Source organism: Macrobrachium rosenbergii, chromosome 48 (genome assembly GCF_040412425.1).
Source record: "Macrobrachium rosenbergii isolate ZJJX-2024 chromosome 48, ASM4041242v1, whole genome shotgun sequence".
Lineage (NCBI taxonomy): Eukaryota > Metazoa > Arthropoda > Malacostraca > Decapoda > Palaemonidae > Macrobrachium > Macrobrachium rosenbergii.
The window spans coordinates 39,405,435-39,419,702 of record NC_089788.1 but is presented as its reverse complement, the minus strand read 5'-3'; the positions used below and the strand labels follow the sequence as shown (position 1 = coordinate 39,419,702).

At 41.5% G+C, this 14,268-nt stretch overlaps 1 protein-coding gene across 4 annotated transcripts in view; it reads right to left on the bottom strand.

Moving 5' to 3' along the window:
• mys (myospheroid) overlaps positions 1–14,268 on the bottom strand; it is a 233,752-nt gene that overhangs the window by 112,394 nt on the left and 107,090 nt on the right. For all 4 annotated transcript variants that reach the window (XM_067091665.1, XM_067091663.1, XM_067091664.1 and 1 more), the window contains exons 7-8: positions 7,032–7,130; positions 4,687–4,851 (exon numbers count right to left, since the gene is read on the bottom strand). In XM_067091665.1, coding sequence (XP_066947766.1) covers positions 4,687–4,851; positions 7,032–7,130 — 264 coding nt within the window. The remainder of the gene's footprint in view (positions 1–4,686; positions 4,852–7,031; positions 7,131–14,268) is intronic.

Here is a 14,268-nt window from a genome sequence, read left to right as displayed (position 1 = left end):
TCTTTTTTCTGCTTTGACTAATAGCTTTTAATGTCTTTGTTCTACTTTCGTACACATGTAACACTATAAAACCAAGTTTTTGAAACAAGTTTTTCTACAAAACATTTATTGTAATTAGTTTTATTCCATGTAAAATGAACCAAGCTATACAGATTCAAATAGGTGGAAGAAGAAATGTTCCACTATGCATGCCCAACCTGCAGTCTACAGCAGAAAGGCTCCCTCGTACAGTACTGACCAAATGAATGACTTTCTCTCTTTATTGTTATACTTCAAAACTACCAATTATGTTACTTAGCAGAAGATGATAAAAAAAATTTTTTTATTTTGGAAAGGTTAATGGTAAACATGTGGCATATAGATACTAGAAAATCATTTTTGGATTTGAGTTGTCAATTTATTTCAAAACATACATTGCAGTACCATCTTAATGTTAAGTTGCAGCTTTTTTAATTAAAAACAAATTTTGGTGTTTATGTTGGCAATTTGGTCTTGTCCACAAACAAAACTACAACACTTTCAAATGGTTGGGATGTTCAAGAAGTAATGCAGCCATGTGGCCTGCCCTTCTAATAATACTAAGGCTTTAGCCTCTCTGGAAGAACATGATAAAAGTAAAACCACTTCTAGAAAACTAGAGGTTCTTGGGTATTTTAACAATGTTGAATTAGGTGCTTTTCACCTCAAGAATCCTTCCTTAAAAGAAAAATGCATGAACTAAAAAACATATTTTTTCTTCTTTAGCTTCTGTTTGAATTCTGTAGGCATTTTCTCATCCATTTTACTTCCAGGAAAATTAATTGCATGCAAGATGTGCCAACAAATGATTGACTGGGAAAGCCTAGTATGTTGACTGGGAAAGCCTAGTATGTAATTCCTAAACTTATTTTATGGCTCAAATTTTGCACCTCGTTATCAGTTTACTTTTAAACAAGAACCTTTAATATGGCTCTTCCCATTAAACTGTTTCTTTTTGCTGTTGCTTCCAAAGAAGCATATGATTGGGCTATATTATTTTGTATGAGAAGAAAAATGTTCATTAGTCATTTCTATAGCCTCTCCATTAAAGGAAGAACCTTACAAACTCTGGAATTGCTAGCTGCTCAACTAGCTATTAAATATTTTTTTAACTATTTTTGTAAATAGTTTGCTTTCTGGAGCTAATATTGAAAGTGCTACTCTCTTTATTGACAGCCAGGTAGTATTGAGGCAGACTATAACCAAGAAGGCTCCCTGAAAACCCAAGACAACTTTCCTGAAGAAGCAGAGTCTATAGAAACGCCTCCAGGAGCGTTCCACACTTTGTCACTTTTTCATAAGTTGTATTTCAACAGAGATCTTTCACATTCACAGTTGATCCCTGATCCCCTTTGCCTGCCAAGAGCAACCAGATTTGCTGAACAGCAGCACCAATATGCAGTAAATGTGCCTCGCTGTCGAGCTTCTCATTTCCAGAGGTCCTTTATTCCTCACACCACTGGACTGTGGAACAGCCTCCCAGAGGATGTCGTGCAATTGGAACTTCAGAAGCTCAAGTGAACATGCAATGCATTACTACCCAATACTATTCTCCTTGCATTTTAATACATTTTTATCTATTTATTAAAATATTTTTTGTTTTTCAATAAGTGGGATCTCTTCTTTATGTATTTCCTCTCTTCTTTATGTATTTCCCTTTACCTCCTCTTACTTCTTCCTAATGAACGCTATAGTCTTTGGAAGCTTGAATTTCAAGTCAATGGCCCCTGTGGGCTTGTTCCATATGAATAGGTTTCATTTTCTGAATAATATAATAATAATGACTGGGTGCATAACCCCTTCAGTTCTAACACCGATACGAGTACATACTTCCTAGTGAAAAAGCTTGGGAGAAAGCAGATGAGCCTCCTATCCTAGCCCTGGTGCTTATCCAGCTCCTGCCTCTTGGCAAACAGGGGAAAATGGGAACAGTCCCTGGCACCCTTGCCCTGTCTAGTAGATGCTAGGCCTTTGCCATGTGAATGAGATCATGAACAGTTATCAAACCAAATTGAAAACAAACCTATGGGTCAAGGAGAGCATACTCATGAAAACACGAGCAAGGGCTATCCACGATCATGCCAAAAACTTCCTAGAAGATGAAACTTCTACAGTAGAGAAAGGAGGGAGGATGGAATCACATACAGGTCATCACTTCCCTGGACCCCTGCAAGCCAAGCATCCCATACCGGAAGGTACAGGTACCCTGGCTGGCCTAGTGGCCAGGCTAGCTAGGCCAGTAGCAACCCTGGGTTCCAGGGAACCCCGGGTAGCCGTTGTACCTGTGCCTGGAGCAAGGGTAATGGCAGGGGGTCCCAGACTGCTAGTCTGAGATCCTTAACCAGATTAGTCAGCCTGGGTAGCAGTTGCACCTGTGCATGGAGCACAGGTATTGGCAGGGGGTCCTGGATCGGCAGTTGGAGAGCTTGACTGAATCAGTACCCCAGGGAAACAGTTACACCAATGTGCCAAGCCATTAGCATCAGCCAAATCAGTCCTCTTCCTCAGAAAAGGACCAAATGTTGGAAGCCTATCAAAATTCCAGCAGGAGAGCCAGACAAAGTAGATTTCTTCTTCCTCTCAAAAGTATCAAATGAAAAAGGTAAGTAGCAATGGAAAAGTCTGATATATCCATCACTACCCTGCAACTCAAGTCAAAAGATTGGACCTATCAGTAGTGTCTGAGCCACACGACTAGGCAATGCTAGCCCCATTCTAACAGCGCTGAAGAGCAAGAGACAGAAGGGATGAAGTGCTACCCTGCCACCACTGCTGTCTGACCATGGAAGGACTGGGAACACCAGCTTATATCTCCCCAAAAACTTAATTTAAAACCGAGTACTGCACAGTATTTGCGAACTGAATGAGCACCATGAACAGGGTGTGCAAACCCATACCCAACCAAGGAAAAATAAGGGGAACACCCCTGGACTATTGGCAAACCTAACGCAACCCACAGGTTGGGTAACGAAAGCCAATGGTCCGTGTGAATAAGCGGTGCAACCTGTAAACCTGGTCCATAGACAAGGAAAAGGAGCCAACAAGCCAATGAAGGATCGACACATTACTTCTCTCAGAGAAAGAGATTTTGACTCTAAGCAAGCTCAAAAGCTTACAGAGAGATGATAAGAAGTGAACCTCAAGTCTAAGGGAATGGCACTCAGTGCCAGTCCTCCCTAGAAAATAAATTGCTGACGGCAATTGTGACTCCCCACACTACCCCAAGGGAAAAGGAGCACAGGAAGAAGCTTATTAAGCCTTCTAATGTGGGGCACACTTCCCCCCAACTCTAAACTTGCAGCTGTAGTCAGAGTGGAGGTGAAGTTCAAAAGAACAATGTACATGATGATGAAGGGATGGAAAATGCCTCTATCCTCCTTCCACCACTGTCAAAACTTGCTTCATTTGGAGAGTTGTTGAGAATAAAAAAAAAAAGTTGTTGAGAATAAAACGGAAGGTAAGCCTTACTGTCATGAAACTTTCTAATGGATACATCTACCAAACCTGAAAGGTAAATACATTAGTAAGTATATCAGAGAATGATACAGCTCCTGTGTAACTACAAGTCCAATGAAAACAGAATTCATAACGGCAAGGAAAAACAAACTAATTCCTTGCATGAAGGCTTATTTGACCAATGGGTTTGAAAAACTGCAATATAAGCATAGTCAACACCAAAAAATGGAAAAGGAATACTCAATCATAGTCAACAACAAATAATGGAAAAGGAATACTCAAGTCTAATCAATGAAATGTCGAGTGGCAAAAGTTCGGCATAGAGTCATGAAAGATGTCTGAACTCGACAGTGGCCAGAAGCAAAGCGGAGTGCAGACCCACGGGTGGGTGGGGCTTCCCCCTGCCTGTCTGTAGTTTACTATCTTATCAATAAGTTTCACTGACTGTTCCAGCTCACATTCCCAAGCTAAATCCCTAAGTAAAGTACAAAGGTTTGTATTTGTGTAGGAAAAATTACTCAATTCTCACCAGACCACTTACATTCTCAGACCAAGAAGGACAAATGAAATCACACCCAGTACCCCTACCGGTAACACCGTTGTGACCATCATGCCCAACCGAATACATTAAATGTACACAAAACTCATTCAAAAGGAACCTAACACTTCTACCTCTGGTTGCTGTAGCTGACATAAAGCAAAACAAGAAACAAGCACCATACCGTACAGGATAAAAAAAGGCCAGAAATAGTCACAATACTACAGCTGATTCACACCGTATGAGCAAGCACACAGCATGAAGAATTCTGACAAGAATGTAAACATTCCAACGCCACCTGGTGGGAAACAGGTGATTACTGGCAGTCCATCCTGGCCAAGAAAGCATTATTCTCCATTTACTTTGAAAGCTGACTGCACCCAGTGGCATGAAAGTGTAACCTCACTGTAACAGTAAGATTCATCTTAAAAATGAAAAAATGCTGAAGAGAGACAGTGAACTATGGGCTGTATACATGTGGTGGAACTTGCTTCTTTTAACAATTCAGATTGGTACAGATGATTCAAATGAGCACAGAATAAGGCTAATTGACTAATGGGTTTCATGTAACTACTGCATACTTATCTTTTCGCCAACTGTTTTTTATAACATGCTATTAAATGGAAAAGTGGTCATATCAGAAATGGTCATACTAATTGATAAAGGTTTCTTACACTGTACTCTCCTTTAACCAGTTCAACAACATTAGATGAATTTGCTGTTAGTTCTCCAAAACTGGACCCCTCAATCATATGGGAAAGCTTGGAGTACACAGATGTCTGCTCAGCTGTTACGGCAAAAATTATGTTCATTTTGTGCTCTTTTGCAACTTGGTTAATCTGAAACAGTAAAATTAAGCAATGAGAAATGGTTAATTAACATGAGAAAATTAATCAATGAAAAATTAAAATCCTTGAAAGATAAAAGACAACACAGCCAGTATGAAACAGAATACTACAGACTTTTACTTCATTAATCACTGACTGCTCAGTAAACAATATAATGTACTTCTCTCTTGACAATTATAGTAAGTATAAATAGGTCTAAAAAATGCATTAAAACACAAAGTACAGATTCGTTCACAAGAATATATTTACCCATACTGTACTGGGCATTTCGAACAAATGGAAAGTTATGAAGTTTTCTGCTATAGCCTATCTCCAAGTACATTATTTTAAGTTTCTATCAAGCTATTTTTCATTTTACATTTCTTGTATTTTCAGACTGACTGACAGAGTTAGATACAGCCATGGCTAACGACTTGGAGGAAATCAGATGGATTGACCGAATCTGAGCTATAACCTTCAGAGAGGCCAGAGATGCTGGCACATCCTTCATTTCACGTTCCTAGATAGCAAAATACATTAAAAGAGATGAATCCTTTGTTAAAAGAAACTGGAACAAAAATCCATATGACTGTCATCGCAAAAAGAGTGAGAATCTTGGAAGGCCTGAAGTACTTTCTCAGGAGTCAAAAGACATCATAGCTGAGGCAATGGGTAGACCAAGAAAGTCTTTACATAAATTGGTGCTTGAACTAGAAACCAAAAGGGGAAAGAAGAGAAGTTATAGTGCTGTATATTGTGAGTTGAAAAAATCTGGTATCAAGCCATTTCAAGTTATCAGCAAGCCCAAAATCACTCGGCAACAGAGAGAAGACCGTGCATGGTTTTGTGGTTCATTTTTTAAAGATTCGGATGAAGCTGACTTTCTCCATGTTGCCGCATCAGAAAGCCAAATCATAAAAACGACATCATTTGGGCTGCAAAGTTGGATGATATCAGCGATGACATGCGCTATTGCCAAGTTGTGAAATTTCCTGAATGTTTGGGAATTTTTCTGTTTCACAGCCAAACAGTTAATGTGGATCATCAAAGAAAAAGGACAGTCATGGAATGGCGAATACTTCAGAGAAACTGTGCTTACTGGTGGAGTATTTCCTTTCCTCAAAGATCCTGAATTTTCTTTAATGTACTTTAAGATGAAAAGGAATACTTAAGTGGATTTGAAGGCACCAACAACTATGGTTGCAATCCCTTTTCTTGGGTCTCTACTAGTTTGAAACACACTGTACCAAGGCTGTGAAGAGACTGACTCTCACAACTGTCTTTGGCCAACACCAAACATTCGACTAACCACTGGACAAACAACTGATGACAGTTGTACCCGTATACTTACAATTAAATACACAAAACAGCCCAAAACAATGCTTTTCATTAATAAATACAAGCACAACAAAACATAATATCCTTCTTCTACATAATACGCATTTCCACTTTACATAACCTTAAAAAGAATACATAAAACTATACCACAACTTGCAGAAAAGTACAAACTCTCTTGTCGAAGTTTCGACATGCTCCCCTGCAAGGAAAAATACCTACATTATTTACAATAGTCCTGTTCTTATCAATGCCTGTCTGGCTTCTGCAGCTTTTGAGCAGTCCTGCTCAGGCAGGTGCTTGACTGAATGTCTTCTATCGCAGGATTACTTTCCCTTGTTTCCTGCCACAGCTCTAAGGAGTATAACTTAATTACAGGTCTCATAAGCTGGCTATGTGCCGTTCTTAGAGTAGCCACTCTTGGGACCTTGTCTTGCACCAGGTGTAACTCGATCACTTGGCCCAATTTTCAATTGCTCCTTGGCCCCTCGTCATGAATGAGGCCAATTTTCCCTACCCTGGGCCAAGAGCCATGCACTATTCCTACTTGAAGGGTCTCTCTTAACATTGTTAATTACCCCATCTATTTCACAAGTCATCACACAAGGAATCTTTTCTCGGTGAACTCTTTTCGTGTACGTTGGTGATTATCACACCTAGGCCAAGGCTAGCCTACTGATAAACATCACTTAGGACACGAAAAAACAATGCTTCACTTTAATGGACAATCGGCAAGGTTTCACTGTACTGTGCAAACTTTAACCTATAAATAAGATGTGAATATGACTAGCTGTCTGTTAAGCAGAGGAAAACTATTTCACACAGTATCTTAACTGGTATTTTAAATGGTTACCCACCTGAGCTACAGATGGATAGTCTTGGAGTGTAGAATGTGTATATTCACCACTAAGATCTAGATGACATTCTCCATCATTAGGTTTTACTATACCACCAAGCTGTAAAATAAGACAATGAGTACTATATGATTAGGTTTCAAGCCACATCATTCAAAAAGTATTTTCAAAACAGAATATGAGCACGCAGTTCCAAAAAGCACAAAGATGGCATTCTCCATCATTTAGTTTCAAATATCAATAATCTGTAAAGATAACACCATACCCTACAGATTGTGAGTATTCCTCACTGGTATTCTCCCTAATTCAATTTTACAAGATGAACAAGTAATAAGAACAGCCTTGAAAATATTTAGTTACTTTCAGATCAAGTTAAACAAAAACACTTGTTTACCTAAATGCTAAAACAAAAATAACCAAACATTATAGGAAAGCACTGCAAACTGCAGGTCCTTTGCAACATCCCTTTAATACCAAACTAAATGGCTTTCTGCCTTTTACTATACTGTACATACTTTATATTACTTCCCTTTGCATCCTTCTTAATTACAGGTAGCTGGTTAATTTCCTCTACTCTCACTTCATTAAAGACAATACCCTTCAAGCATGACTCAGCATTATCCAACTATTTTATCATAATAATAATAATAATAATAATAATAATAATAATAATAATAATAATAATAATAATAATAATAATAATAATATTGGTAAGAATCCCTCTCTTAGACAAGTACTATTGAAAGAAATCGCTGCATCAGTGGCATTGATCTTGTGTAGAGTCTTCTCTATTTTCCTTATGACAGTTTTACAACTGGCTGTATCTACAATGTGATTCATCAGTGAGTTAAACTTCCAGTGAGTCTGATTATTTCCATTAAGAGTAAGTCAAATTTGGTGGGCACATCCCATAGGGTTTTTACACATGTACAGTAGATAAAATGTATCAAGTTTGGATACAGGTCAAAATCTTGAAGTGGCCAACGTTTCTCCCGGATTCTTCCAAGTATGATCACGGCAGTGGGTCAGAGCAGACTGGTGGTGCTAGAGGAATCTACTCTATAAATAGTCGTAGGCCAGCAGGGAGTCTTCTCATGCTGATTTGTCATTGGTTGGTGGCACATAGCAGACTCCTAGTGGCTGGAGAAAGTTTCTCTCAAGTCTTTTCTTGGCGCTGTCGCAGCCTAGCAGACCGTCGAGGTAGGGGCGTGACATCACTGGGTGGTGCGTGACATTGCATGACGTCACAGCAGCTCAAATTTTCATTGGCTGCTGGGTTGCCTGCCTCATTACAAATTTGTTGCGCAAAGTCACAGCGGCTCAAATTTACATTGGCTGCTGGGTTGTTTGTATCATCAGGTATTCTCGGGCCGGGGGTGTCGTTCGGTCCAGTATTATTGTTGTGTCCTGGTATATTTCTTCTCAAGCTGGTGGGGAGGAAAAGTACTTCCTACATTGTGTCGAGTGTGGGCTCCTCTTGTTGAATAAAGAGCGTCTCTAGCAGTCGTAGACATCGCTGGTCAGGGGCCCTCCCTATTATCCTGGTGTTTTTAATAATATTGTAGCGGGAGATGGCTTCCTGGTGTGCAGTCCTGGTGTGGTTCCTCATAACTCTTTCCTGTGCATGGCATGAAATCCTCTTCAACAGCTTCATGGTAGTCATTCCAATGTAAGAGGTGGGGCATCCAAGGGCAGGGCATGAAAACTGGTAGACTACATTCATCTGTTTCAAGGGATCTCTTGCTGGTGGGGTTGGATTGTTCTTCATGATAAGGTCCCTGGTACGTCGATTTTGGTAGTAGATGACAAGTTCAAGTTCTTTGTCGGCTTCAGTGGGGTCACATTCTCCACTGTAATTTTCTTTAGCGCATTTCATCCTCGCAGTAAGGTGACTGCATTTTTGCCTTACAGAGGCCAGATGTTCTGACAGAAGGACGGTGTCGCGATGGGTTCCCCCCTCGGTGTCCTCTTCGCGAACTTCTATATGGGCACGGTGGAGGAGAGAGTCTTCTCACACATAAGAAGACCCCATAAATACGCATGATATATTGACGACATTTTTGTACAAGTTGACAACGAGAATGAAGTTGACGCTGTTCGGCGTATGTTCCAACAGTGCAGTTCGCTGAATTACAGAGTCGAACTTAGCAGCAACGGCCAGCTCCCTTTCTCAACGTCCTTGTCTCCAAAACTGACTACGGCCTAAAAACTTAAGTCTATGCTAAGCAGACCTTAGGCCTGTGCCTGAATGGCAACAGCAAGTGCCCTGTAAGGTTCAAGAACACCACGGTTAGGGCCTACATTAGGAGGGTCCTCACCCACTGTTCATCATGGCAGGACACTCACCATGAGTTTGACCGTGTCTCCCAGATGCTCGTGAATAACGGGTACTCAAACCAACAAATTAATAAGGAAGTTCGCAAAGCGCTGGATCGATGGTACAACAGGAATGAGAGACTGCAGCCACTTCCCCCATGAGAAAATCTGGTTGCACGATAAGGAAAAAATACACTCACGTTACCGCGAGGATGAAAACGCGCTAAAGAAAATTATAATGGAGAATGTGACCCCACTGAAGCCGACAAAGAACTCGAACTTGTCATTTACTACCAAAATTGACGTACCAGGAACCTAATCATGAAGAACAATCCAACCCCGCCAGCAAGGGATCCCTTGAAACAGACGAATATAGTCTACCAGTTTTCATGCCCCACCCATGGGTGCCCCACCTCTTACAATGGAATGACTACCATGAAGCTGTCCAAGAGGATTTCATGCCATGCACAGGAAGGAGCTATTAGGAACCACACCAGACCACACACCAGGAAGCCGTCTCCCACGACAATACAGTGAACCCCCCGTATTCGCTTAAAACCCATCTAAAAACACTTAGAACTGCCCATTTTGATAGCTTAAACCAAGAAAAACACTGTAAAAATGCTTATACCTGAGTGTTTTAATAGTTTTATCACAAAAAGTGCATTTATTCATGAAAAATATATGAAAATACAGTAATTAGTGACTATTTCTCAGTGAAAAATACTGCGAATGGGCGAATTTTCCGCGAATGATGGCTAGATATGTTCCACAGAGAAACCCGCGAATGCGTGAGTCCGCGAACCATGAGAACGCGAATACGGGGGGTTTACTGTATTATTAAAAACACCAAGATAATAGGGAGGGCCCCTGACCAGCGATGTCTACGACTGCTAGAGGCGCTCTTTATTCAACAAGAGAAGCCCTCACTCAACACAACACAGGAAGTACTTTTCCTCCCCACCAGCTTGAGAAGAAATATAACAGGGCACGACAATACCAGACCAAACGACACCCCCGGCCGGAGAATACCCGATGATACAACAACCCAGCAGCCAATGAAAATTCGAGCTTCTGTAACGTTACGCAACGTCACACACCACCCAGTGGTGTCACGCCCCTGCCTTGATGGTCTGCTAGACTGTGACAGTGCTGAGAAAGGACTTGAGAGAAACTTTCTCCAGCCAATAGGAGGCTGCTATGCACCACCAACCAATGATAAATCAGCATGCTGACCTACGACTGTTTATAGAGTAGATCCCTCTAGCACCACCAGTCTACCCCGACCCACTGCCATGATCATACTTGGAAGAATCCGGGAGAAATGTTGGCCACTTCAAAATTTTGACCTGTATCCAAACTCGATACATTTTACCACTACATTGGCCACTTCAAGATTTTGACCTGTATCCAAACTCAATACATTTTACCTCTACTTGTGTAAAAACCCTATGGGATGCGCCCACCAAACTTTACTCACTCTTACTAGAAAAGGTATTTTGACAAAGGAAAAATCTATTTCTGGGGGAAGACCTGTGTCACCCGGTGAAATATCCTTTTAGCACATATTTCTAGGTGTAAGTATTGCTAAATATACCAGAGAAAAAGCTAAACACAATGCCAGGGTTACGACCCCCGGATCGAATGCCATCATATGGTGTCGGTATACACAAAGGGTGAGTGGTGCCAATGCCACAGGCCTCCACCCTATAGAGCTCTCCAATCTCAAAACCCCGAAAAGTGAGGAGCCCTTACATACCTCACCCTCTTCACCCAGCCAACCACCACCTCAGCCGCCATCTTGTAAACATCCCAAGTTAGCACCCCCCAAGCTTGGTATGCCACTCAGGGGGGGAAAGGAAATACAGGGATGGGTCACCGGGTGACACAGGTCTTCCCCCAGAAATATATTTTTCCTTTGTCAAAATCCCTTTTCTGGGCTTGACCTGTGTCACCCGGTGAAATTATAACAGAGAATCAGCCACACAAAAGCTTGGTGGAGCCCTCTAAGAATTACCTTAATGGAGCTAAATAAAACTATAAGAAAATTACTGTGATTTAATAACCCAAAGCATTAATAATAACACATGATTAACAATATAGGGAACACAGACAGGATTAATTACACCAAGACACTTAAAGTTAACAAAAAAGGGGTACAACAAAATATGCAAAACGGTCAGGAGTCAGGCTGTGAAGCAGGCCTGACCTAAAAGTAGAAGGCATGGCGAGTAAACGAGGCAGGCAGGCGAGAGAGGAATAAAGGACAGGATAAACTAAGGTTACATAAGCTAGTCTAGGCCAGGAGGAACAACACTTCCTGCAGCCACTGTGGAGTATTTAAGAGCCTCTAGAGATTTAAGATAGTGGCGTTTGAACACTGTTGGTGATTTCCAGCCCATATACTTTTTAAGGTCATCAAATTTCATATTATGGAAATAATTAGTGGAGGTGGCCACTGCTCGAATATCATGTACCCTAGGTACTGAATCCAGGTTTGCTTGCTTTATGAAATACAGTATTTGTTGCCTGATGGCCTTTAAAGAAATGGTTCCTCCATTTTCTCTAACAAAAAGAGGGCCAGACATTATATTAGAAGTTCTATTTAAATAAGCTTTTAAAGTGTTAACTGGGCATAAGGACAGATCCTGTGGAAGGGGGATAACCTTCCAAGGGGACCATCTATTTTGTGGATCCTCATTCTTAGCTAGAAACTTGAGATCCGGAGACAACAGAACTTCTCCTGACGGGAGGAAATCAACATGGTTCGGTTCTCTAGAGAGAGCAGACAGTTCAGAAATTCTGGCACCTGAGGCTAGGTTAATTAAAAATAACGTTTTCCTTAACAGACACAGTTCATTATCAGTGTCTGATGCTAATTTAAGTACGTCATTTAAGAACCAGGAAACTGTGTGGGGACGGGTTGCTGGTCTAAGACGAGCGCATGCTTTAGGAATTGACGAAAAATATGAGTCGGTACGGTTAATATTGAAGCCATGTAAAAATATTTTTCTTAAAGCAGATTTTGCTGTAGTAATAGTACTAGAGGCCAGTCCTTTCTCAAATAATGATCTGAAGAAAGAGATTGCAAGGTTCGTGGTCATTTCCTGAGCTTCAGATTCCCTCAGAAATAATGCTAACTTTTTAACTGCTGAGTCATATTGTCTGAGGGTAGATTCCCTCTTGTCTGATTCTATGAACAGTGTATTAATAGGATCAATGTTAGCATCTTTCTGAGCTGCAAACTTCATGAAGTCCATAAAGCTAGGGCATTCAGAATTCTTGAGGAAGCTGACAGTCTGAGTTTGTACTATTTGTGTCAACCTTGGACTGGGGATTTGTATGCGCCGGAGTTTCAACTCTAGAAGAAGAGGAAACCAATTGCTCTTTGGCCAGTTGGGTGCCACAAGTGCTACTTGACCTTTGAATGATCTGAGTTTGTGTAAAACTTTCATCAATAGGTTTATTGGTGGAAACAGATAGATCCTTTGCCATCTGTTCCAGTCTACTGACATCGCATCTGTGGAGTGAGCTAGAGGGTCTAGATTGGGAGCAACGTAACATGGAAGCTTGTGGTTGCTCTCTGTGGCAAACAGGTCCACCTGGAGACCTGGTACCTGAAGACAAATCCACTCGAATGATGCTTTGTCCAATGACCATTCCGACTCCAGCGGAGTTGTCCTGGACAGTGAATCTGCAATGACATTCGGACACCTGCCAGATGAGTAGCTGACAGGTGCCAACGATGTTTCCTTGCCAGAGAGAAAATTGCGATCATTACCTGATTGATCCGGCTCGACTTGGAGCCCTCTGTTTATGCAATGCACAACTACTGCACTGTCCCATTACCAGTCTGATATGAATCTGCCTGGTTGGACGTAGTTTCTTTAGAGTTAGAAATACTGCCATTGCTTCTAGAATGTTGATATGGAACTGGCGGAACATAGTTGACCATGTTCCTTGAACTTTCTTGTGTTGGGAATATCCTCCCCACCCGCTCAAGGAAGCATCCGTATGGATCACTAATGATGGAGGGGGAAATTGGAGAGGCACTGACCTTGACAAACTCTTGACTGTTGACCATGGTGAAGCCTCTTCCTCAACACCAGCGGAATTAGAGACATCTTGTCTCTGTATCTGCTGTTGGCTCGTCTCCGCCATATTCTGTTTATATCCTTCAGTTTGGCTTTCAGCAGCAAATCTGTTACTGACGCTGAACTGAAGAGAACCCAGGACTCTTTCCTGGAGTGCGACGAGAGAGGCTTTTTGTTTTTGAGGAACTGCCTGGTAGCTTTGGCTATTTCCCTCCTTTTGGCTGGCGGAAGTGACAGTTTGTGTGTGTCCAGATCCCATTGGATTCCTAACCACTGAAACTGAGCCTCTGGAACTAGGCGGGATTTCTTCCTGTTTATTTGAAAACCTAAGGATTCCAGGAAGCTGATCACTATGGATGTTGCTTTCCGACATTCCTTGGCGTTGGATGCCCAAATTATCCAATCGTCCAGGTATGCGGCTAACATAATCCCTTGGGCCCGCAGTTGCTGGACTACTGTTTCTGCCAGTTTGGTGAAAATTCTGGGCGCTATGTTGAGCCCGAATGGCATGACTCTGAACGAGTATGCTTGTTTCCCTAGTCTGAATCCTAGGTAAGGAGAGAAGTTTCTCGCAATCGGGACGTGATAATAAGCGTCTGAAAGATCTATAGAGGTGGTAACGGCCCCACGGGGAAGTAGGGTCCGCATCTGCGAGATTGTAAGCATGCGAAACTTGTTGCATTGAATGTATAAATTGAGACGAGACAAGTCTAGAATTACTCTTTGCTGGATTGAGTCTTTCTTCGGAACACTGAACAGCCGGCCTTGAAATTTCAGGTGTCTCACTCTCTTTGGAAGAGATGACATGACGAATTAGTCAAAATCCAAAG